At 49.0% G+C, this 25,844-nt stretch overlaps 2 protein-coding genes across 2 annotated transcripts in view; one reads left to right on the plus strand and one right to left on the minus strand.

Annotated features, from left to right (window-relative positions):
* Positions 1 to 2,918: 2,918 nt before the first annotated feature.
* On the minus strand, positions 2,919 to 5,803 carry LOC128848321 (mediator of RNA polymerase II transcription subunit 15-like). The gene is made up of 2 exons (XM_054048276.1): positions 4,443 to 5,803; positions 2,919 to 3,513 (listed from the first exon to the last, which is right to left on the minus strand). The coding sequence occupies exons 1-2, from the start codon at positions 4,987 to 4,989 to the stop codon at positions 3,032 to 3,034; spliced, it is 1,029 nt and encodes a 342-aa protein (XP_053904251.1). The 5' UTR covers positions 4,990 to 5,803; the 3' UTR covers positions 2,919 to 3,031.
* A 97-nt stretch (positions 5,804 to 5,900) lies between these two features.
* LOC128848362 (zinc finger protein 883-like) overlaps positions 5,901 to 25,844 on the plus strand; it is a 32,932-nt gene continuing 12,988 nt past the window's right edge. The window contains exons 1-3 of the mRNA XM_054048343.1: positions 5,901 to 5,999; positions 7,592 to 7,705; positions 11,928 to 12,991. Of these exons, the coding sequence (XP_053904318.1) occupies positions 7,627 to 7,705; positions 11,928 to 12,991 (1,143 nt within the window). The 5' untranslated portion in view covers positions 5,901 to 5,999; positions 7,592 to 7,626. The remainder of the gene's footprint in view (positions 6,000 to 7,591; positions 7,706 to 11,927; positions 12,992 to 25,844) is intronic.

Below are 25,844 nucleotides of genomic sequence, written 5' to 3' on the forward strand. Positions count from 1 at the left end.
GAGGAATAGAATGGTAAATGGAACAGAGAAGCATGCACATACTACTCAATACACTTTGCACATCCTAAACAGAGAAAAGGAGAAAAAATCAGTATCCATGTCACTTAGTCAAACTCTTTGAAAAACTCTTCAATGGTTTTCTCCTATGTTGTATCCAAGACTTTCTTCACATCAGGGCCATTTCCTCTCTGGATGGTGAAAGGTTTGGAATTGCATTAGTCTCGGAATGATCTGGCTAAAACAGGGGTATGCAACCTATGGCAACGAAGGCGGCACGCGAGCTGATTTTCAGTGGCACTCACACTGCCTGGGTCCTGGTCACCGTCCAGGGGGGTCTGCATTTTAATTTAATTTTAAATGAAGCTTCTTAAACATTTTAAAAACCTTATTTACTTTACAAACAACAATAGCTTAGTTATAAATTATAGACTTAGGGTATGTTTACACTACGAAATTAGGTCGAATTTATAGAAGCCGGTTTTATAGAAATCGGTTGTATACAGCCGATTGTGTGTGTCCCCACATAAAATGCTCTAAGTGCATTAAGTCGGCGGACCGCATCCACAGTACCGAGGCTAGCGTCGACTTCCGGAGCGTTGCACTGTGGGTAGCTATCCCACAGTTCCCGCAGTCTCTGCCACCCATTGGAATTCTGGGTTGAGAGCCCAATGCCTGAATGATGCAAAACAGTGTTGTGGGGGGTTCTGGGTACATGTCGTCAGGCCCCTCCCCCTCCGTCAGAGCAACGGCAGACAATCGATTTGCGCCTTTTTACCTGGGTTACCTGTGCAGACAACATACCACGGCAAGCATGGAGCCCGCTCAGCTCAGCTCACCGTCACCATATGTCATCTGGGTGCCGGCAGACGTGGCACTGCATTGCTACACAGCAGCAGCTAATTGCCTTTTGGCAGTAGATGGTGCAGTATGACTGGTAGCCGTCATCGGCGATCTGGGTGCTGGAAGACGTGGGGCTGCATTGCTACACAGCAGCAGCCCATTGCCTTTTGGCAGTAGATGGTGTATTACGACTGGTATCCGTCGTTGTCATACTGCAGTTTGATCAGATGATGGCTGAAACTCGGTATGTCCCCCAGTCATATTCTGCTGCCTTCCCAATGATTATGGCGGCTATCAGTTGTAGTACACTATTTTCTGCCAAGTACCCAGAAGATGCCGAGGGCTATCAGTCATGCTGCACCATCGGCTGCCAGTTTAAGATGTAAAAAATAGATTTGTTCTGTATTCATTTGCTTCTCCCTCCCTCCGTGAAATCAACAGCCTGCTAAACCCAGGGTTTTGAGTTCAATCTTTCGGGGGGCCATTCTGTGTGACAGTTGTTTGTGTTTCTCCCTGATGCACAGCCACCTTTCTTGATTTTAATTCCCTGTACCTGTATGCCATGTCGTCACTCGCCCCTCCCTTCCTCCTTCCGTCAGACAATAGTTTCGCGCCTTTTTTCAGACCAGACGTCATAGCACTGGGATCATGGAGCCCGCTCAGATCACCGCGGCAATTATGAGCACTATGAACACCACACGCATTGTCCTGGAGTATATACAGAGCCAGGACATGCCAAAGCAAAACCAGGACCAGCCGATGAGGCGATTGCAGTGCGGCGACGAGAGTGATGAGGAAATTGACATGGACATAGACCTCACAGAAGGTACAGGCCCCAGCAATGTGCAAATCATGGTGTTACTGGGTCAGATTCATGCCGTGGAACACAGATTCTGGGCCTGGGAAACAAGCACAGACTGGTGGGACCGCATCGTGTTGCAGGTCTGGGACGATTCCCAGTGGCTGCGAAACTTTCGCATGCGTAAGGGCAATTTCATGTAACTTTGTGACTTGCTTTGCCCTGCCCTGAAGCACCAGAATACCAGGATGAGAGCAGCCCTCACAGTTGAGAAGCGAGTGGTGATACCCCTGTGGAAGCTTGCAACACCAGACAGCTACCGGTCAGTCGGGAATCAATTTGGAGTGGGCAAATCTACTGTGGGGGCTGCTGTGATCCAAGTTGACAGGGCAATCAAAGTCCTGCTGATATCAAGGGTAGTGACTCTGGGAAACGTGCAGGCCATAGTGGATGGCTTTGCTGCAATGGGATTCCCAAACTGTGGTGGGGCAATAGACGGAACCCATATCCCTATCTTGGCACCAGAGCACCAAGCCACCAAGTACATAAACTGCAAGGGGTACTTTTCAATGCTGCTGTAAGCCCTGGTGGATCACAAGGGACGTTTCACCAACATCAACGTGGGATGGCCGGGAAAGGTACATGATGCTCGCGTCTTCAGGAACTCTGATCTGTTTCGAAAGCTGGAGGAAGGAAATTTCTTCCCGGACCAGAAAATAACCGTTGGGAATGTTGAAATGCCTATTGTGATCCTTGGGGACCCAGCCTACCCCTTAATGCCATGGCTCATGAAGCCGTACACAGGCAGCCTGGACAGTAGTCAGGACCTGCTCAACTACAGGCTGAGCAAGTGCCGAATGGTGGTGGAATGTGCATTTGGACGTTTAAAAGCACACTGGCGCAGCTTATTGACTCGCTCAGACCTCAGCAAAAAGAATATCCCCATTGTTATTGCTGCTTGCTGTGCACTCCACAATATCTGTGAGAGTAAGAGGGAGACATTTATGGCGGGGTGGGAGGTTGAGGCAAATCGCCTGGCTGCTGATTATGCGCAGCCAGACACCAGGGCCGTTAGAAGAGTACAGCAGGGTGCGGTGCGCATCAGAAAAGCTTTGAAAACGAGTTTTGTGACTGGCCAGGTTACGGTGTGAAACTTCTGTTTGTTTCTCCTTGATGAACCCTCCGCCCCCCCGCACCCGGTTCACTCTACTTCCCTGTAAACCAACCACCCCACCCTCCCCTCCCCCTTCGAGCACCGCTTGCAGAGTCATTGTTACTGCACATTCATGCATTCTTTATTAATTCATGACACAACTATGGGGATAATTGCCAAGGTAGCCCAAGAGGGGTGGGGGAGGAAGGAAGGAAAAGGACATACTGCAGTTTAAAACTTTAACACTTATTGAAGGCCAGCCTTCCGATGCTCGGGCAATCATCTGGGGTGGAGTGACTAGGTGACCGGAGACCCCCCCACCATGTTCTTGGGTGTCTGGGTGAGGAGGCAATGGGACTTGGGGAGGAGGGCTGTTGGTTACACAGGGGCTGTAGCGGCGGTCTCTGCTCCTGCTGCCTTTCCTGCAGCTCAACCATATGCTGGAGCATATCAGTTTGATGCTCCAGCACCCGGAGCATCGACTCTTGCCTTCTGTCTGCAAGCTGACGCCATCTATCATCTTCAGCCCGCGATTCAGCCCGCCACCTCTCCTCTCGTTCATATTGTGCTTTTCTGTAGTCTGACACTGACTGCCTCCACGCATTCTGCTGTGCTCTTTCAGTGTGGGAGGACATCTGGAGCTCCGTGAACATATCATCCCGAGCCCGCCGTTTTCTCCTTCTAATCTTCGCTAGCCTCTGCGAAGGAGAAACATTTGCAGCTGGTGGAGGACAGAGGAGAGGTGGTTAAAAAAAGACACATTTTAGAGAACAATGGGTACACTCACGTTAAATTTTGCTGTTCACATTAAACAGCACATGTGCTTTCGTTACAAGGTCGCATTTTTCCTCTTATATTGAGGGCCTGCCGGTTTGGTGTGAGAGATCACTCACGCAGTGCCAGGCAACAGAATTTGGCGTGCAGGCAGCCATGGTAAGCCACAGTCTTTTGGCTTTTTTAACCCTCATAACATGTGGGAATGGTTTCAAACAGTAGCGCCCTCCTTTCCCGTACCAAGGACCCATTGGGTTGGCCATTTAAAATGGATTTGCAATGTAAAAGGAGGGGCTGGGATTTCCGGGTTAACATGCAGCACAAACCCAACTACCCCCTCCACACACATACCCCCAGTTCTCTGGGATGATCCCTTCACCCCTCCCCCCCCCCACCACGTGGCTAACAGTGGGGAACATTTCTGTTCAGCCGAGCAAGAACGGGCACCTCTGAATGCCCCCTTAATAAAATCACCCCATTTCAACCAGGTGACCGTGAATGATATCACTCTCCTGACGATAACAAAGAGAGATAAGGAATGGATGTTGTCTGCATGCCAGCAAAGACCGGGACCACAGACTGCCATGCTTTGTTATGCAATGATTCCAGACTACATGCTACTGGCCTGGCATGGTAAAGTGTCCTACCATGGCGGACGGGATAAGGCAGCCCTCCCCAAAAACCTTTTGCAAAGGCTTTGGGAGTACATGAAGGAGAGCTTTCTGGAGATGTCCCTGGAGGATTTCCGCTCCATCCCCATATACGTTAACAGACTTTTCCAGTAGCTGTACTGGAATTTGCCAGGGCAAATTAATCATTAATCATTAAACACGCTTGCTTTTAAACCATGTGTGATATTTACAAAGGTACACTCACTAGAGGTCCCTTGTGTGCCCTCAGGGTCTGGGAGCATGCCTTGGGTGAGTTCGGGGGTTACTGGTTCCAGGTTCAGGGTGATAAACATATCCTGGCTGTTGGGGAAACCAGTTTCTCCACTTCCTTGCTGTGAGCTATCTTCATCATCATCATCATCTTCTGCATACCCCGAACCCGCTTCCCTGTTGCGTGTTTCTCCATTGACGGAGTCAAAGCACATGGTTGGGGTAGTGGTAGCTGCACCCCCTAGAATGGCATGCAGCTCTGCGTAGAAGCGGCATGTTTGCGGCTCTGCCCCAGACCTTCCGTTTGCCTCTCTGGCTTTGTGGTAGGCTTGCCTTAGCTCCTTAATTTTCACGTGGCACTGCTGTGCGTCCCTGTTATGGCCTCTGTCCTTCATGGCCTTTGAGACCTTTTCTAATATTTTGCCATTTTGTTTACTGCTACGGAGTTCAGCTAGCACTGATTCGTCTCCCCATATGGTGAGCAGATCCCATACCTCCCGTTCTGTCCATGCTAGAGCTCTTTTGCAATTCTGGGACTCCATTATGGTTACCTGTGCTGATGAGCTCTGCGTGGTCACCTGTGCTCTCCACGCTGGGCAAACAGGAAATGAAATTCAAAAGTTCGCGGGGCTTTTCCTGTCTACCTGGTCAGTGCATCTGAGTTGAGAGTGCTGTCCAGAGCGGTCACAATGAAGCACTGTGGGATAGCTCCCGGAGGCCAATAACGTTGAATTCCGTCCACACTACCCCAAATCCGACCCGCAAAGGCCGATTTTAGCGCTAATCCCCTTGTCGGAGGTGGAGTAAAGAAACCGGTTTAAAGGGCCCTTTAAGTCGAAAGAAAGGGCTTCGTCGTGTGGACGTGTCCAGGCTTAATTCGATTTAACCCTGCTAAAGTCGACCTAAACTCGTAGTGTAGACCAGGCCTATGAGAGGGGAAGGCGACTCAGGGCCTGTGCGCTTTTGTGCTTCTCCAGGGGGTATGGGGGAGGCCTAAGAATACTGCGGAGTGTTTCCTTCCTAAAAACAAAGACACAGTTTTGCTTGTTTTCTTCTTCCCAAAGATTGTGTTGTCTCTCTCCCCCCACCATCCCGGTAGCTGGAGGACCGGGGGATTACAAACCCCCATGTGTGTTGGCAGAATTCTCACACTGCAGGTGGGGATGTTGAATCAGAACAGACAGATATTTTCCTTCCCACCCCGGCACAGAGGGACGCTAGGGAAGGGCTCTCCCCGCACAGACCCCGCACGGGAGGAGCAGCGGCTCAACCTGGGCTCCCGGCTCACAATAGAGGCGGCAGGAGCTGGTAACAGGTTTCAGTGCGGGCCGGAGCTGCACAGGCTCAGCTCTCCAGTGCTTCGCTGTCCCCTTCCTCCCCCGCCCCAGCACCCAGCAGCTACCGCGCGCAGCTACTCCAACCCCTTCCTGTCCCCTGTATCAGCAGCCCGGGCTGCAGCGCTCCGGGACCGTGGCTTTCTCCGGGGGCTGGAACCAGCCCCTGGGGCAGCCCCGGGCTCTGCCGACACCAGCTCTTGAGCCGCAAACTCCAGGTGAGTGGAAAGACCCGGGGGAAAGGGCTGGGGCCGGGCAGGAAAGTGACTCTGCACCAACCGCCCCTCCTCGCCCCAGCTCTGCTCCCGGGGGGTGGGGGTCTGCGAGTCCCAGAGGTGCTGCCCCCCTAAGCGCCTGCAGGAGCCGAGCCAGCTCCGGGAGAGCGAACGCCCCGGGCCGGGCCAGGGATCGAGTCTCCCATTCCGAGGGGAGACAAGGGGAGAGACTGGAAGGGCCAGAAGGAACAATCAGTGGGGAGGGAGGTCAGAGGCACCAGCCCTGCCAACCTAGCGAGGTCTGTTCAGGGCTTCCGGGTCCTGACTGGAAAGGACCTAAAGGAGGAGAAAGTCTTTAACACTGTGACAGTAACAGCCTTTCCTGTAGCAGAGCAGCTGGAGTTAGAGGCCAAGGCCCCGGCAGGAAGGGCAAGGTAGAGGCAGCCCCCCATGAGCTAAGACGCTGCCAGGGAGCTGCACTTCACTGCAAACGGTTTGATATTGCTCCCGAAAAGTACTCTAGCAGGCCTGACACTAACCCAGCGCTGAGGTTTACTCATGTTTTCTAAATTTAATTTCTATTTCAGCATAAAGCAGAAATTGTCCCTTTGCAGACAAAGGGCTGACACATCTGTCAGTGTCAATAACAACAAAAAAAGGCCAGAAAACAGTATTGCTAGCCCCAGCAGTTGAAAAATCATGACTCAGTCCCCCCAAATCAGGAGATTGGCTTACAAATCATGAGGTTTTTTGAAAAACTGAAATTCTGCTTCTTTTCTCTTTGCCCTCTGGATTCTGTACCTTTAGGGTGTACCAACTTTGTGTTTTTAAGCTTTTCTCTTAGCCACAATGGCTAGAAACTTGGTTTTCACCAAAATAAAAAAAAACAAGTTTCTCACCTGATCACTTGAATCCAGGAGGTGGGGTGCAGCTTTAAGAAAAATGTGAGCTATCCCATGAGTCACAGTAACAGTGTGAGAATTGGCAACTCTGACATAGGCCCTTCTCCTGGGAATACTAAATCCTCACTGGGCTCAAAGTTAAGCATGTGTATGAGCAATTGCAGACTCCAGGCCTAGTGTATGAAATGTCTTAGGGTAAACTCCCCCTTGACTTGCATCTGAGGAAGTGAGGTTCTTACCCATGAAAGCTTATGCTCCCAATACTTCTGTTAGTCTTAAAGGTGCCACAGGACCCTCTGTTACTTTTTACAGATTCAGACTAACACAGCTACCCCTCTGATACTTGAGCAAATGTTAACTCAGCCCTAGACAGAGCAGATGAAAGTCACACCTGAGCCAGGCTGCCTTGATGTGAGCTGGTGGCTTGAGGAGGACATGGAACAGACAGCTGTTTGCATCCTTGCAGAAGAGTGGGTGCTTTGAGATGCCTAAGGCTCCTACCGGGGGTGTAACACATTCCCTAGATATCTGGCTCCCCAAATGCCTCCACAAACATGTTCTGATCCATTTGGATCCCACCTGCCTTCAGTGCAGGAAGGGGCTGGCTTGAAGTCATGAAATGTTCTTGGTAACAAATATTCCATGGCTGTTTAATTCACCCTGATCTCATCTGGTTTCTTTCCCCCTTGGCAGGATTTCTGATTCTCAAAACCCAGCGTGGTCTCCAGATGGAACAAGGGGAAGAGCTGTGGGTCCCAAATCTCCAGGGTGCTGAGGAAAGGGAGAGTCCAAGAGGCTCATGGGCAGGTGAGGAATTGGCTAAACAAACTCTGAAATCTCTGTGGCATTTCCCTGGGGCCTGTCAGCCTGGACTCGAGTCCATTTCCAAACAATGAGTTACATATAGTTCCAGGCACTGCCCCTGCCTAGAGTCCTGCAGCCAACTTTTGTGGTTGTACAACCTTGTTTTCCCATTTTTTAAACCAGAAGGCTTTTCTCCCCCCCATAACTGTTTGAGGACATCTAACACTACAGAAGAGATAGCGAAACTTCCATGCCAAGTGCTGGCACTAGCACAAAGCAGACTGGGGTGAAATAGAAAATGCTCTCTAAACCCTTCATTGACACGACATTAGGTGTCACCTGCAGCAGGTTAGAGATTTTCAGACAGGAGTGTGATTTTAAGTTGATGCTGTCCATTTAACTGTCTGATCTCTGAGGGCATTAATCTCCCATCCCTCCCTCACTGCAAGTTTGCTTTTTCCAAAATACTGTGCAAGTAAATGCAGCTGGAGCATCAGTTTGTTCGTTTATCTTTATTGAAGTTAAAACATCTGATTGTAAAGCGGGATTTGGGTTTTCAGACTAAAACAATCTGTTAGTTACACTCACTCATTGTCTTGTGTCTATGTGGGGCTGTTAGCTCCAAAATTAGAGGCACCCCATAATGGCCTGCCTACCCCAATAATTCTGTTAATTTATCTGTTTTGGTAGGTAAAAGGGGATGGCCCACCCTAGAGCATTGCCAGGGTTTTACCAGGGGGTTTCTCTCCAAACTTTGGAGGACTCCCCAGAACAGATTAGCTCTGTTGACCCTTGGAAAGAAACTGATACAGGCTTCCTCTCAAAGGATTGACACTCAGGCAGTATTCTTTGAAGACAAAAATATTCTTTATTTAGTACAATATTCCTTAATACAAATTTGTTAAAAGAATAAAGAATCCATAAATTTTCTTAACAAGGCATAAACTCTATTAGCACAGATACACTTCAAAGTATTGAAAATTGCAATACCATACAACTGAAAATAGCTTCAAGTGGTTATGTTCCACATGTGATGGCCAGAAACATATAGACTGCCGATAGCAAATCCTTACACATTTAAATCATAACAAACATCCAGCTTTATTACCCTATGCATACACATTCACACAGTTTAATTATTCTTTATAGGAGGATTATCCTGCTTACTTTCTCTGCTGTCTTCTTTTCTCTCTGACAGCTCCTTCTGTTCTGTTACTGTTATCAGTGTTGCTACTGCTTATCTCTTCTTAAGTGATTTTAACTCTTTTCTTCTTCTTCTTGATTTTCCCTCTGTTCACTCACACACTAGTACCTTCTACTTGCCTCATACTGAGTGAAATCTGCCAGTTTTCTGTCTTAAATACAGATTCTAGCCTTCTCTGATTGGTTTATAAAAAGGAAAGGCCCCATCATGGGTGCTAACCTATCTGTCAATCAAAGCCGGACCAAATTGAAAACTTGTGCCTTTTTTGACTGACCTGCTTGAAGACTTGCCTCTTGTCTGACTGACCACTCCCTTCAGGTTTTGGAGTGACCTTTATTTCTGCTCAGCCTGCCTGCTTGCTATTGGCCAAATTTCTCCCAGACCTCCATTTTGGATTTCTCTGACTGTGACTGCTTGTGACCACTATCTTGTTATTGCTAGCCATAACCACCTAAAACCAGGGCTGCCTGGGGGGGGGGGCAAGTGGGGCAATTTGCCCCGGACCCCACAGGGGCCCCCATGAGAGTTTTTCGGGGCCCCTGGAGCTGGGTCCTTCACTCGCTCCGGGGGCCCCGAAAAACTCTCGCGGCGTCCGGGCCCCTGGAGCTTCTTCCGCTCTGGGTCTTCCGCGGCAATTCGGCGGTGGGGGGTCCTTCTGCCCCAAGCCCCCTGAATCCTCTGGGCGACCCTGCCTAAAACTATCTTTATTCATTATTAAACCTCTGTAATTATAAACAACTGCCCACATCTAAGTATACTCTAACACTACGATTCACTGTCACCACTCTGTTTTTTATTATTTTAAACAAGTTTAATTTCAATCTCTCCCCACTTCAGCTAGTGGTGGCAGTGCAGAAGCCTTAGTGCTGTATTTCTTACAGAGAACACAGCAGCTGAAACATCTCTTGTGTCATGGTGCTGTGCCTGGATCAGCCACCCCACTGGCATTGCTGGTGCAGAGGACTCAGCAGCAGCTGGTTTCAGAGCTGTGTTGATCACCCCTGCTGTAAGCAAGTCTGAAATTCCCCAGAGCAGACAGGCTTTAAACTGGACTCTGAGCTGCTCCTCAGGGCAGGGATAGCGTCTCTGTCTGTGTTTGTGGAGTACTGAGCACAACAGGGCCCCGATTCTGCTTGGGGTCTCTGAGCACGACCTGACTATGAATAATAATAACTCTATTGCCCACATCCCCTCCCCTCCCAGAGCCTGTGGCCTTGTCTGCATTAGAGACTTAATTGGTTTGTAATTAGGCTGGTTGTATTGAAATGACCCAGGGTGCCGGCACCAGCCCTGCTGAGTTGGTTTGGGAACACTTGCACTTCCTCAATTCAGCTGCCATGTCCTTGAGGTTCCTGGCCTGCAGCCTACTCCCTTCTGGCCATGACCAACGCCATCCTGGGTCCATTACATCCATTCAGAAAACTGCTACAAAGATCATCTTCCTGGCTTGTACTGTCACTATGGTAACTCCCCCCGCCCCCCCGAACCTCCCATATCCTCCTGGGACCTCCCTTCAGTGCATCAAATATAAACGACTTGTGTCACTTTTAAGGCCTTTCAGCCTCGCCCTGCCCTACCCACCATCTCCGATGTGTTACTGAGAGGCAGAACCCCGCCTCTGCTCTGCCAGCTGTACTAGCCATGTTGCCCATCAGTCTGCACTGCCCTCAAGTTTCCTGCCCCCACCCACTCCCGCTGTCCTCTGAGCATGAGAGGAGCTCACTGTAAACTACACAAAGCCACTCCATTGTTCCCCTTCAGATTCCTCCTTAAAACTGACCTCTGCCATGGTAAGCGCTTCAGGGCAAGGGACTGGGTGTGTATATGAGTGTGTTTGTACACAGTGCCTAACTGTGTGTGTGTGTGTGTGTGTGTGTACATGGTGCCCACCTGCGTGTGTGTGTGTGTACATGGTGCCTAGCTCTGTGTGTGTGTGTACATGGTGCCTAGCTTTGTATGTGTGCGTGTGCACATAGTGCCTAGTTCTGTGTGTGGGTGTATGCAGTGCCTGGCTGCGTGCATGTGTGTGTGTGCCTAGCACAGTAGGGCCCTATATGCATAATTAATACTATTTAGAGAGTAATTTTCTCCAGCATGCACAGAACCTGGGGATTTTAGGGCTTCCTCTCATTATTGTTACCAGTTACGGTTTCTATTGTGGCTGCTAAACCTGACTCACTAGGTTCATTCATTCCCCAAAATGCAGTTTCTTGAAATCTCACTCCCCTGCCCTGCTGCATCCTCTGACAAAACCCTCCCATTATCACTGTGCTGAGCCTCGCACTTGTGCTCATGGGCCCCAAGATTCCCTCCTCACACTCTCACTGGGCTCAGCTCTGGCAGTGAGAAGCAGATCCATGCAGCTCCGTCTCAGGTTAGATCTCGTCTTTCTGAGATCTAGACGTGCTATCTGTGTATTTGAGGGGCCCCTTTGATGATGTGTGTCTGGCTGTGTCTTCTGAGCAGAGATGTGGGAGTCCAGTTCCCCATTAGCAGAGTGGCTGGACTTTGAGACCCTGGAGAGCTGGCAGAGGTATTTCACTGCTTTGAAATGGGCTGGGGTTAAAATCTGGGAACATTCTCTGTGATAAATATCCTACAAAGAGGTAATTCACCCTGGTCTTGGAAAAGCAATGTGGTCTCCCATCTGGAATGAGGAGAACAGTTATGGTGTCTGATCTCCAGGGCAAAGGAGGCCTGCACAGGTGAGGAATCAGTTAAACCAGGTTGGGGGAAAACAGGAAGTGAAGAAAAATCAGGTTCCCTTGAAGGGCTCATGAGCTCCTGGGGGGTCAGGATTGTCCCCAGCCAGTGTCATAACCTCATGGCAGATGTCACTCACGGCTTCCTGCCCCCTGATTCACACCTGGCAACAGCTGCGTTTCCCCGGAGTGTTTGGATGGGATGTGTAGGTTCAATTTGCCCCCTCCTCTCAGGAAGGGGTGGGAGGGGAATTCAGCTTCTGGTGTACTGATCTTACAGTAGTCCCGGTAGTTACTTTGGTTTGTTCCCCCGGCACAGGGAATGACTCCTGTCTGGATTCTGTCTCTGTCCCAGCAGGTGATGGGATGGTGAGTGAGAGCGAGGAGGAGAACCCTGAGCAGGAAGGTCCTGAGCAAGTGGAACCGCATGAGGCAGGACCAGGGAGATCTGATGGGGATGTTTCCCCCGAGCTGGGTGAAGCCTGCGGGAGTCAGGGCAGGTCAGAGAAGGAGCAGGGAAGACACCCAGAAGAGAGACAGGAGAATCCCGGTCACACTGGAGAACGTTTGGGGAGACACAATGACTCTACAATCCACAGGGGACTCTGCCTCGGGGAGAAACCCAACACGTGTGAGGACTGTGGGAAAAGCTTCAGCCTGAGGTCAAATCTGATCACCCATCAGAGACTACACCTGGGGGAAAGACCCTACCAGTGCCCAGAGTGCGGGCGCTGCTTCAGCCAGAGCTCGCATCTCATCACGCACCAGCGTCTGCACACGGGAGAGCGGCCCTACCGGTGCCGGGACTGTGGGAAGAGCTTCAATGTGAACTCAGACCTGATTAAACACCAGCGAACACACACGGGCGAGAGGCCCTACCCCTGCACTGAGTGTGGGCGGCGATTCAGCAGCAGCTCCAACCTCACGAGGCACCAGCGGCTGCACACGGGTGAGAGACCCTATCGGTGCGAGGCCTGTGGGGAAAGCTTCCGGGACTGCTCATCCCTCACGATCCACCAGAGGGCACACACAGGAGAGAGGCCCTATGTCTGCCCTGACTGCGGGAAAGGCTTCACTGACAGCTCCCTCCTCATCAAGCATCAGAGGACGCACCAGACAGAGAAGTGCTTTAACTGCCCTGACTGCGGGAAAAGCTTCTCCACCAGCACGTACCTGGCCAGGCACCAGAGAACCCACCTGGCTGAGAAGCCCTATCGGTGCGATGAGTGTGGCAGGGGATACAGCCAGTTCGCTCACCTCACCACTCACCAGAGAGTGCACACAGGAGAGAGGCCCTACATCTGCCCTGACTGCGGGAAAAGCTTCACCACCAGCTCTGCCTTGACCAAGCACAAGAGAATCCACACGGGAGAGAGACCCTACGTCTGCCCCGACTGTGGGAAAAGCTTCACTCAGAGCTCAAACGTTATCACCCACTGGAGACTCCAGCACGGGAAATCCCTGTGAGACCCCTGGCATGGCCACCACGGGAACAGCAGCTCTGCCCATCCCCACCCCCAGCCTCGGAAATCCCTGTGAGAGCCCAGCACAGCCACGGGAACAGCAACTCTGCCCATCCCCTAGCCCGGGAAATCCCTGTGAGACCCCCGGCACTGACGCCACAGGAACAGCAGCTCTGCCCATCCTCCACCCCCAGCATGGTCATCCATGGGAACAGCAGCTCTGCCTGCTGATTCCCACCCATGGCACCAGCCTTTTGCCTGCCCTTTCATGGCATAGCAAGCGGCAGCGGCCAATGACCCCTTGGCTTTGTGGTTTGGCTCTCCTCAGGGCTGTTGAGTCTCTCTGCCTCCTGCTGATCTGGTGCAAGGGAGAGAGAAGAAACCTACTACTGGTGCCAGCTCCCTAGAGTGAAGTCTCCCCATTTCCATCCCCACTGCACCTACTCCAGTGCTTTAGGGCTGGGGTCATACAAACCCTCTCCCCTCCAGCAGGATTCTTGGGTTGTTGGTTTCCTGCTGGGTCTGGTCAGTGCCTGTCACATGTTCATAAAAGTTTCATTCCTTAAACTCACATGTTTTCTTGAAGAGCAGCTGTAGTGCTGGTGTCAGCAGATCCAGCAGACTAGCTGGGGCCTGTGGAGGACATGGACAGTGGGTGGGGATCAGTGGGGGAAGGAAGCAGGGTGCCTTAGAGCTGAGGTTCTGGTCCATAATGATCAGAGCTCAGAATAATGCCAACCAATTTCCCACAAAGATTATTTGAATTTGTGTCTGGGTTTTCTTTGGCCCTGTTCATGCCCCTTTGTGATCATTTGCTCTCAAGCAATTGTGCTTTACTAGCTCAGGTGTTTGTGGAAATGAATTTCCAAGTTGCCCATGTGAGTAATCCGTTAAACCAGATTTTAAATCCAAAATCATCCATCCAAGAACAAACAATACCATGTGACTTACATGACCCAGTACAACTAACGAACACACTTGATAGTTCAGCTATGGAGTATTTGCAATTAAACCAGAGAGCGAAGCAATTCGAAAAGATACTCATCCAACAACCAGTACGTCTGAGGGAATCATGATCTATTTGCAGATCTACATTGCAGGCAAATATGCTCAATTCCTGGAAGAAATTCATCATTATGAGCTAATTGCTCATCTCTTCAGTATGAGCTAATTGTTCATCTTTAGCAATGAGATGCAGAGAAAATGAATCCCAAACAACTTATCCTGTGTTACACAAAATGCCTGATCTCGGCTCATTTCACTTTGAAGCAAGGAAGTGATGGGGTTTCAGTGCTATTAAACAATTCTCACTGATCACAAGGATTTGAGTCTACTGGGTGATTGGGCAGCACAGAGGCAGATGAAGTTCAGCATAGAGAGGAACAAAGTGAAGCATGTTGGAAAGAACACTTTGTGTTAGGCAGACACCCCGAAACAAACTGTAACCACAAAGGAAAAAGGCCGAGGGATCATTCTGGGCAGCTTAGTGTAAACATCCTCTCAAGGCACAGAGATGGTTTAACACAACCCAGAGGCTGTATGTAAATGGGGTCTGAATGAACTCTCCCCTGACATCTAGAACTGAGCTGCGGGGAAAAGACTTCAGGAGCAGACTGTGTTTACACTGACGCCTACTCTGCCTAGGTGCGCAGCAGATGGAGCTGCTTTGCCAAAGTGATCAGTTCTGGATGGTTTTGAGTTACAAATCACTCTAGTATTTGAAAGCAGGGGCAATGAAATGTTATCCTGATTGGACAAGTAACGGGCAGCAGAACTGTGCTTAGCCTGCCCTGATTGAAAGGGTCACCCTAAACTGAACCTCACTTGCTAAGCAGGGGCTAGAGATGTCAAATCCCTATGAAGGGGAGAGGTTTGTATGTGGTGTGGACTCTGTTTAAAGAGTTCTAGGCACCATTTGATCCTTCCTCCTCCTCCAGGATTTAAAAATAGCTGATTAGACTCAATTGAGAGTTATCATTTCTGCTCAGCCATTACCACAGCTGAATCCCTGATAGCCAGTCTAGGGGTTATGTCTTGGACCTGGTGCAGGGATAGTGGTGAAATGAAGGACAATGCAGAAGTTGTACTGTCAGTGAGGTTCCCTCTGACCCACTGAAATCACCTGACTTAAGCGGTGGAACCTCAGAACATGGTGTCACAGAAGTGGTAGTGAACCTCCAACAGCAGCAGGAAGCAACCAGAGGCAGTAGCAAGCAGCCAGTTGCAGAGGAGCATAGCAACTGCAGAGACATAGCTCAATGCTCCCTCCCTTTCTGTGGGCGAGGAGGTGAACCTTTATGAATGTACCTCAAAATTCTGGGTCTTCGCTGACTGAGGACAGCAACTGAGGAGGTGCAGCAGTGGGAGAGGTGAGTGAGATGTGTTAAAGGGACATTCATTCATTGGACTTTCCCACTGCAATGTGGGAAATTGAGGTAAAAGACACTGCCCAACACACTGCGGTCACATGCTTGGAACGTGGTTGTGGTGTTTTCCCAATTTAACACTTGGTTCCTTTTCCCTTCTAATAAAAGTTCTCTTTCGTTCTACACTGACTCAGTGCTTGCAAGTGGGGCAGTACTACCTCTTAGAAGCACCCAGAGGTGGTGTTCAGTTTTCCCAGATTCCTGGGTGGAGGCTGTAGCTGGTTCTGTTTTGTATTGTTTAAGAGGGACCCGAGATATTGAATCCGGCCCTTGTTGCTGTTGTCACTGGCTGGCAGAAGGGTTCCATTAGCCCAGATAATGTGACTGCAGATGATTGTTCTGTCAGTCAGTAGTGTTGTATGGTGCACTCACATCTCCAGTGTAGTGTTCAGTGCCAAGAGGCCAGTACAGGAATGAATATGCATGAGTAGCGCCCTACCAAATTCACTGTCCATTTTCATAAATTTTTAAAATCTTGAATTTCACAGTTTCAGATATTTAAATCTTAAATTTCATGGGGGTGTAATAAAACATGAATCTGTATTTTAAAATGGCAAAATATAAACATGTAAAGCCCTTAACACTCAACATTTCTCAAACTGGGGGTCCCGACACAAAAGGGGGTCGCAAAGCTATTGTAGGGGGTTCACAGTATTGCCATCCTTCCTTCTGCACTGCCTTCAGAGCTGGGCACCAGCTCTGAAGACAGTGCCAATGCCAGCAGCAGCACAGAAGTAAGGGTGGCAATAATGTGACTCCTCCCTACAGTAACCTTGCAACCCTCTTTTGGATCGGGACCCCCAGTTTGAGAAACGCTGTGAATTTTTGTATACTTTTACCCTATAGTATAGTATAGAGTAAAAGTATACAAAAGACCAGATTTCATGGGGGAGACCAGATTTCACGGTTGGTGACGTGTTTTTTCATGGCCGTGAATTTGGTAGGACCCTACATATAAGGTATATAGTGGTTCCTGGGGCCATCCATCATTTCTCAGTGTTGAGCCGTGCATCCTTATCACTGCATTTCATTCCCTGTTCAGAGAAATGGGAGTGTGGATCCTCAGTATTACAGAGCTTGCCCCCTTCCCTGTGTGTCTGATGTCAGCTGAGATCATCTGAACTGCCCTCACACATCTAAACGAAAGACCCTGACTCCCACTGCCAGAGCCTCTCAGCCCTGCTCTCTAACCAGGCAGATTGCCAAGGGACCCGCATTCCCCATCCCAACCCCTCCCACTCACCACAAGCGATGAAGGAAGGACAGGGCGACCCAGAGAAGGTGGCAGTAAAAGTGAAGAGATGGGACTGACCAGTCACACTGCACAATGAGATCTTGCCCATGCCACAGTCCAGGAAAATCCCACCCCCAAGCTGGGTTGGTGGGAAGGAGCCAGGGGGTGGCAAAAATCTCCCTTCAGCCAGAGGAGCCAGTACCCATGCTCAGGTGATAGACCCCCTCACCCCCTTCCTGCTCACAGGTTCCCTACAAGCCCCCAGTCCCCTCTCACTCTTGTCTCCTACCCTCACCTTCCAGTAATGCCACCTGCTGAAGAACCCCCCAGCGCCCAGGTCATAGCCACCAGGATCAACTCGATCTGGATTGTTGGGCCGGTCCTACCATGTGTCTCAGAGCCTCACGTGTCTCTGATTCACAGACAGGATGAGCCGTGTCTGAATCCAGAGTCACATGCACTGGGGAAGAGAGTCACAGGGTCATTGTGAGAAGAGAGATCGGTCAATGAACTTAAAGGGAATTAACCTGCCTCCCCATTAATCACTCTTTAATCGCTATGTCAGGCTGTCTGGCATGGCTCACGGCTGTGACTGCCTGCCTCGGGGCAGACTGTCAAAAACAGGGCAGACACCCACTGATGGTTTGTTCTGTAATTAGATTTCACCAAGCCAGTAACAAATGTGAACTCCTGGATCACTGTATCAGTCTTGCCATGGAGTCACGGATAGTCCCCTTAGACTCGCCAGCCTATTTTGCCACCCAGACAAACTGGACTTAGTGATAAATGGACACTTACACCAAAAATCACACGGCACTTAGGTAGCTCCCAGACCCCAGTCACTTACCACAAGTCAATTGGTATCCTAGATCAGAGGTTCTCAGTCCGTGAGCTCCATTCAGGTGGTCTGCAGATAGTTCCCTCCATTCCCTGGGTGGCTGCACACTAGAGAATGAAGGGCCACCCACCTAATTAGTGGAGCCGCGCAGGCATGGCTCCACTAATTAGGTGCCTGGACCCTGGAGAAGATGCACATGTAAGGTGAGGTGGTGGCCTTGGGGGGAATAGGGGGTAGGTGGGAGGAGGCAGTGGGATGAGAAGAGGGGGTGAGGGGAACTTGTGACATGCAGGGCTGTGGCGGCCAGAGAAAGAGGCGACTTTCCCCAGCTCCAGGGCTGCAGCTGCGGGTGAGAGATGGCCCTCCTTCCCAGCCTCAGCTCTGTGGCTGCTGTGGCAGGGGAGAGACCCCCCTCCTTCCCAGCCCCAGCTCGGGGGCTGCTGCAGCGGGGGAGAGAGGGCATATCCATCACATTAGAAAGGTAAGACTATTGATATTAAAATATGAGTTGTGTGCTTTTATTTGTAGAACAAAAAACATTATTAAGTTTTTTTTAATATAGCGCTTTTATCCAAAGCACTTTACAATAGTTAGCTAACGGTACAAACAACATTTGGAAAGATCATTAAGTGGTCCGCCAAGACCCTCAGCAATTTTCACGTGGTCCGTGGGGAAAAAAAAGTTTGAGAACCACTTACACCAAGGACGCCTGTAGCCGGTCCTGTAATAAACTATCTAAAGGTTTATTAACTAGGAAAAAGAAATGAGAGTTATGTACAGGTTCAGAGCAAACATTTTCAAAGTTATATTAAAGAAAAATTTACATATTTCCTGATAGCCTGGAATAGCGACATTACAAGTGAGATTAATGCAGGCAGCAACTTACAAGCAGTTCATAGCATCTAAACATGAAATACATTCTTACAAGACTAATACCTATTTTGAACAAAATTAACATACAGGTGAACTGGTCTGGTTTCCAGCTATGAGTGTGTCCATTCTTAGCTAACACCTATGGCCTTAGCCAGAGTTGGCACTTGGTTTACCAGCATCACGCATGCAATTGTATGAGTTGTGCACAGAATCATCATGCACTTCCTGAGAGAGAAACAATTTCGGGACTGCCCAGGCCGTGTCATAGATGCCTCCTATGGGGGGTGCAGAGGAGCAGTGCTTGAGGGGGGGAACAAGCAGCAGTTCCAATTGCTCCATGCATGCAGGTCAGTTGCCCCATATAGGCGCAGGAGGAGAGTGCAGGGGTTAGGGACGAAGTTGGCATAGTGCAGGGGTTGGGGCGCAGAAGGGTCAGGGGTTGGGGATGCAGGAGGGAGGGGCAGGGGTTAGAGGCAAAATATGACAACTAAAAAAGAATGTCTGCCTACAAAACTATTTCATTAAAGAAGATTTCAGTCAGTAATGAACATTCCCCTAAAATCCAGAACAGCTCTCTTATCCCCTATGGCCTGCTTTACATCTTAAACTTTTAAAAGGTTTAAAAAAAACTTTACTTAATATGATTAAAATTTGTATGTTAGCAAAAGAACATGACTGTTTCCAACTGAGGGGGAAAAAAGACAGGATAGGAGGGGGAAGGGAGAGTGGTGAGAGTTGGGGCTATTTCTTCAGATGCTTTATCTCTGAACTTCCTGCAGTCACAAAGCTCTGGCTTTTGTCTTTTAAAATTTTTATTTTTTTATTTATAAAAATCATCAATTGTGGGTTTTACACTGTATCCTAAATTTTACAACTTTTGTTACAATTTACAAGTAGAGCAGTTTTTATTTTGTTGATTTTTTTAATATTCTGGTCAATTCATTTAGGCAAAATTCTAAAAAGCAAACTTAGAAATCTCTGACATGTCTTTTTACATTTTTTTAAATTGTAAAACCCTTCTTTACATGAGGGTTTTGCATAATATTGCTATTCCCCAGGAACTTATTTCTTCACAATTTATATTCTTGTAAACTATTTGTTCAGGATTTTTTCTTACTATGCAAGTCATTTAGGTAAAAAATTACTGAAGTCTTTATTTAAGTTGCAACAGAAGGTCCTTGTGGCACCTTTGAGACTAACTGTTAGTCTCAAAGGTGCTACAGGACCCTCTGTTGCTTTTTACAGATTCAGACTAACACGGCTACCCCTCTGATACTTTATTTAAGTTGTGCCACAGAGATGATAATTATTTACTTATGGAAATTAAGTAATATTAGCATCTTTTTAAAATGTAAAAACATGCTTACATTATTTTTAAAATGTCTGATAGTATAGCTTATACTCACTTTGTTTAATGTCAGTACTGGGTGGTTAAAATTCTTTTGCTACAAAAGTTAACAGTTTAAAAAAGGGGGGTATGTTTCTTCACTAAAGTTGCTCAATTCTTTAGCAAAAGGGCTTGCTTCGCCACAATTTACAAATGTCAATTTTATTTCATTAGCCCTAAAACATGAATTTTGGTTATTTTACCTTTAAAAGCTACAAAACTGCTTCCATGCTATCTTTTAAAAGTTAATTTGGTAAGACATTTTTAAAAAGTCAAAATCTTATCTCTGGTAAAAAGGGTTGTCAGCTCTTTTAGTCTTTCCATCTTTAGAGCAGTTTGGGGTTGCTTTGCACCCTGACAAAACTTTAAAAAGCACTATTTTTACAGAATAGCCTTTGTTTAAAAAAAATATTACTGAGGTATAAAGTTTAATTTCCAATACACGGGGCATGCAGGAGGCTGCTCTTTGAAAACTGGTGAGGTAGAATAATCAAGGGTTCTAAAAATACATTCCTTTAAGCAAATGGAATAAGGGAAATTGATATAAAGGTTAAACATAATGAGGTTTCATGAGAGTCTTTCTACCATTTTTAAAGACCCAAGCTAAAGGCTTTATGTAAAAAGAGGTAATTTAATTTCTGCTCAAAACTAAAAACAAATAAGGATATCTGCTAAATTTACATACATTTTGTAATTAAAGAAACCTGTACACATGCTCCTTTTGCTTGATCTTTTATAAGTTTGTAAAAAACTTTACTTGGTTTAACAGCATTTAGATTTTAAAAACATATGGGGGAAAATACCCTTCTTATCTATGGTAAAAAGTGTTAACTGTTTTACATTTTAGTTTTTCTTTTATGTTAGCCTGCATGTGTTTTGTATAAAGTGTGTAAACCTGAAGCTTTCTTTACAGATTGCAGGTTTTTAGAACAGTTTTCCTTTAGCCAAAACTTTAAAGGCTGGTGTGTATTTGTTAAAACTTTACTTGGTTTAACAGCATTTAGATTTTTTTAAAAGTTAGGAAAGAAAAACGGTGTCGGAAGAAATAGCCTTCTTATTGTTGCTAAAAAGTGTTAACTCTTTTACATATGCTACTATTCCTTTTACATTAGCCTGTGTGATTTGTATAAAGTGTGTAAACATAAAGCTTTCTTTGCAATTTTTAGGGCAGCAGCTGTCCTTTAGGCAAAACTAGCAAGCTAGCACTGTTTTTTAAAGGCTGGTGTATTTCTACAAAAACTTGTGCTATGCTATGCACAGTGTTTGTCCATTCATTCCTTTGTTGTTTAAAGAGCTGTGTTTTTTAAACAGACCAGTGGTCAATAGCCACACCTCAGTGGTTATGTGGGACATTCTGATTGGTTCAGGAAAATGAATTCTATGACATAGCTATAGGACAGTTTCTGATTGGCCCAGCCAAGAGGCTGGTTTGCCAGAGACTTGTCGGCATTTGCCTAGAGGTAGCGCTGGGATATAACAAGACACACACAAACTGCCCTAAGGTTCCCCATAGAAAAATATTTTCTTTTTCAAAATTGCTGACTATGCCAAATGCGTATATGTCTAAGTATGAGACTGGGGATGGGACATAAACTAAAAAAGGAGGGTTGGAAACTTGTCAAAATGATATGGTGATGAATACTGCAGAGTTCTTAACTCCATGGGTAGGTAAGAAGAGGGTTAGTTCTCAGCCTGGGAGGAGAGAGATATGTACAGTGGGAGTGGTTTCTGAGCTAGGAGGGATTGAGCTGGCTAAATGCTGAATGAGTGGGGTGGAGGAGGCGAGGCTGGGTCTAGGGGAGAACAGTAACTGAGAGGGAAATACTGTTCCCTCTTTTCTTGCCACTTTTCAACCCCCAGAGCTGAAAGCACTTTACACAGGAGGGCGGTATCATTATCCCAATTGTACAGATGGGGAAACTGAGCCATGGAGTGCAGATGTGACTTGCCCAAGGTCACCCAGCAGGCCAGATGGCAATAGAATCCAAGTTTCCTGAGTTGCAGTCCAGTGCTCTAGCCACTAGGCCACACTCCGTTTTTCATTCCCACTTCCCTCCCTAGCTCCACAGCCAGACCTGTCCCTGTGACACACACACACTGACCTCAGTCCCTCGGCCATCCCTGTGGAGCCTACAAGACCTGGAACTGGGGATCCTGCCTTCCTATCACTGTTGTGCAAAGAGGAACAGAGACAACAGACGCACAAAATATGAGAATGTTTCTCACCCTCCCCCTTTATTTGAGGCACCAGCCAGGGAGAGAACTCTGCCCCGGCACTCCCCACTCTCCTCTGGGAGGCATTAATGTGTTGCAGCACGGAACAAGGGTGCTGCCCCTCCCTTGCCCCCAGCCAGGCAGCCGGGGGAGGGTCTGGCACTGTCTGGGCTGGAACAAGCTTAGCAGGAGAGGGGCAGGTTCCACCCATTCCCCCCTTAGAGCGTCTCCATTTTATCCCCCTCCACAGCCATTGCCCATGGTGCAGCGGCCCTCCCCAAAGCCTCAGCAGGTATCCCTGCAGCCCCTGTCTGGTGCAACTGCAAAGAGACCCCAGGTGGCTGCCTCACTGCAGGGCTGATTGTGGCCCCTGGTCGGCACTTTGTAACTAGAGCGTGAAATCACAAGTGGGAAGGGCCCTCTACCGGGTCTAGAAGGGGGGAATCCCCAGGTAGCCCCTTCCTGGAGCACCGCCCCCCGAGTGGTGCCCCCCTTACCTCTCCCTCCTCAGTGTCCCACTGAGGGACCAAAGGGCCCTGGGTTCATTCTGCTCCTTTCCACCTTCCCTCCCTGCACAGCTTACAGCTGTCTCCTGTCAGTGGAGGCTGGTGATCTCGGCAGCAGCCACCTCCCTGCACCTGGGTTCAGTGCACTGGGAAGTCCCACCCAGGTGCAGGCTCATCTTGGGATGCTGGTGGTTGCCTGCCATGTCACTCAGGCTCCTGGCCTGGTGTGACGGAGATACCCAAAGCTCGGAGGCACCTCCCTAGTTCCTACCCTGTGCATGAGGGAGCCTGGCCTGGGCCTGCCAGGATCAGCTCTCCGATCCCACTGTCCATGGACAACACAATCTGTGGTTATGGGTGAGTGATAAGAGCATAGGTGCTGACTCCATAGGTGCTCCAGCCCTGGAGCACCTGGGAAAAAAAATAGTGGGTGCTGAGTACCTACGGGCAGCCCTCCTGATCAACTCCTCCCGCCCACCGGTGATCCCACTGATCAGCTCCTCCCCCTCCCTCCCAGCACCTCCACCCACCATGGATCAGTTGTTTAGCAGCATGCAGGAGGCACTGGGGGAGGGGGGCGGAGCGAGTGCAGGGCATGCTTGGGGGAGGGGGCGGAACAGGGCGGGAAGAGGCAGGGGGGTGAAGCGTGGGCAGGAAGAGATGGGTGGGGATTTGGGGGAAGGGATGGAGTGGAGTTGGGGTCTGGGGCAGAGCAGGGGTTGAGCAGCCCCTGGCACACTAGAAAGTCAGTGCCTCTAGATAGGAGCACGCTACCCTCCATCCCTACGAGCTGCTCCCTGCAGGGCCCAGCCACACTCACAATACTCATAAAGTCTCTGCTTCCAGAGGAGCAGTGCACCCCAGCTGACCGGTTCCAACTCAGATCACCGCCCACACAGCTCCCTGCACTCACACTTGATTTCACTCTTCACAGAGCTAAGGGTAGGTAACAAGACACAGAGATTCCAGGAGTAGCAAGTTGAAATACTGGAAACAAATGGTTCTGTATCAAATGGAACCACAAGGGGATTCTAGAGCCCAGACTGGCTAACAAACAACTCCCCTGTCATATAGACTATGGGTCACCCAGTCATTTTACAGCCAAGCTGGCTGTGAGCTACCGTTCATATGACAAATGTGGTGAAGGATTCAGGGTGTTTCTTGCCCCCCAGTCCCATAATTTGGCTTTAGTCATGAACAGGGCACCCCCTGCTGTTTGTCTCAGCTTGTAGATTCCCCTCTTGTAGCCTTCGTAGTCTGTCTTTCCACACCCAGTTCAGTGTGCAAACAGGCCTACAGTGTGAGGCACACAGCACACAACCCCCCAATGGCCAGACAGGGAGACAGGTGTGTGTTACCTCCTGCCTCGGAACATGCCCGAGGTCTGTCACCTCCTGGTGACCTGTCTTAACACCAAGACCTCAAAAGTATAATTGTCAGTCTAGAGCTGTACATACAGCTCACAGTGATTATGTCGACTAGTGGGTATGGCTTTCGGTGAACTATGTATATGTAACCCTTCTGCCCATCTAAGTTGGCAACAACAAGGGCCGGGTTCTGTATCTAGGGGTTCCGTTTCAATAACGCAATGCAAAACCAGCTTGAGCCCCCACCCAGTGACCTGGGACAATTACATACCACCCCCTGGGTGCCTCTAAGAGGCAATACTTCCCCTCTCGCAAGCACGGAGTCTGCGTGTAACAGAAAATTTTTAATAACACGAGGTAAACGACATCAGCATTAAATTGGAAAAACACCACAAACAGGATTCATAACACAAACCACGAGCAAAAAAAAAACCCACCCCAGCAAATTGGGCTGTGTCCTTTCCCTTTGGTTCTTGAATCCAGCAACCCAAAAACCACCCAAAGTCCCAAAAGTCCAACAGACCCCAAAGTCTCTTGGGTCCAGCAACCACCCAAAGTCCCAAAGGTCCCACAGACCCCAAAGTCTCTGTCCCTGGTCAGTGCAGCCCCAGAGTAAAAGGGGGGCATGCAGGGTGTTAAGGGGCACCTTACGTGATCCGAGGCCGGCGGCCATCTCTCCGTGGGGTTCCACCACAGCCTTCACCACGAGCCAGTCCACTTCCTGCCGTCCCACAAACTGCTCCGCTCTACAAGCTGTGAGCCGCTCCAGCCGTCCCTGCAAACAGCTCCACTCACCGTTCCTTGGGCCACTCCAACCGGCCCCACAAGGCTCCACACCGCTCCTCCAGTCGTCCCCACAAATTGCTCCACCAGCTGCTTAGCAATATAGCTTCAGGCTCCCCCACTAGTTAACACAGCACTCAGTGATCCCAGCTCTTAATAACTTTAGCTCTTTTGTGATTTCAGCTCATAGTAGGGGAGCCCCAGTACTAGTGCACCAGTGGTCCAAAGTGAATTCAGCTCAGCAGCCTGTAACTAGACTCCTAATGGAATCAAAGTTAGCTCTGACATTCAACAGTAGAAAGAGAAGGGTTGGTGTTTCAAACCCTCAGCTTGGGCCCATACCATCAGACACAAATACCTGCCCCCCTCCTTTCTCAATTCCCTGGATTTTGTAACCCATGCCCCTTGTCAAGCAAGTGCTACTTAGGTAATGGTGAAGGACTCACTCGGTCCTTCTGTCATACAACAGTTCCACTGGCCTTGATTCACAGAATCAGGGTAACAAAACTTTATTCTTCCTGCCCCAATAACAGAGAAAACTGGGGATCCCACACCAGCCAAAGTAACCACTTTGAGTTGCTGTTGTTTCATGCCAGGCGAGTGGGTGTGCCTATGCAAACAAGATCAGCCCCTGGAGTTCTTTTCCACACTCGCCATAATTCACCACCAGATGTCAGGGCTCATCCTGACTCTGCTTACATATATGTATATCCAACCCAGGGCTCCCTGTAATCCCTGTGTACCCCCAGTGCTCTCTGTCAGTTGTCACCAAGGGGTCCCTGGGTCACACATGATGACTTCTCTCTGCCCCAGCCCAGGCTGTCCAGGTCCCAGGCCCCCAGGCTAGCTAGCTGCTTTTTGGGGTTCCCAGTGGGCAGTGAGCTCTGCAGCCATTCACCTCAATGGGGCGTGAACACCACACCTGCCTGAGTCAGCAATGTCAGCGGAGTCAGGGAGCTGAGCCTGCCTGGTTTGTTAACCTCATGGAGAGGTTAACAAACCTCTCCATGAGGTTAACCTCTCTGGTGGGTCTCAGGAGGTTTAAGCCTCTCAAACACAATGTCTACACATGCACTGTGCGAACTTCAGCAGGTCGACTATGAGTTGATGCCATTTGGCATGGGGGGGGGGCGGGTTTGACTGTG

This window comes from Malaclemys terrapin, chromosome 13 (genome assembly GCF_027887155.1).
Source record: "Malaclemys terrapin pileata isolate rMalTer1 chromosome 13, rMalTer1.hap1, whole genome shotgun sequence".
NCBI lineage: Eukaryota > Metazoa > Chordata > Testudines > Emydidae > Malaclemys > Malaclemys terrapin.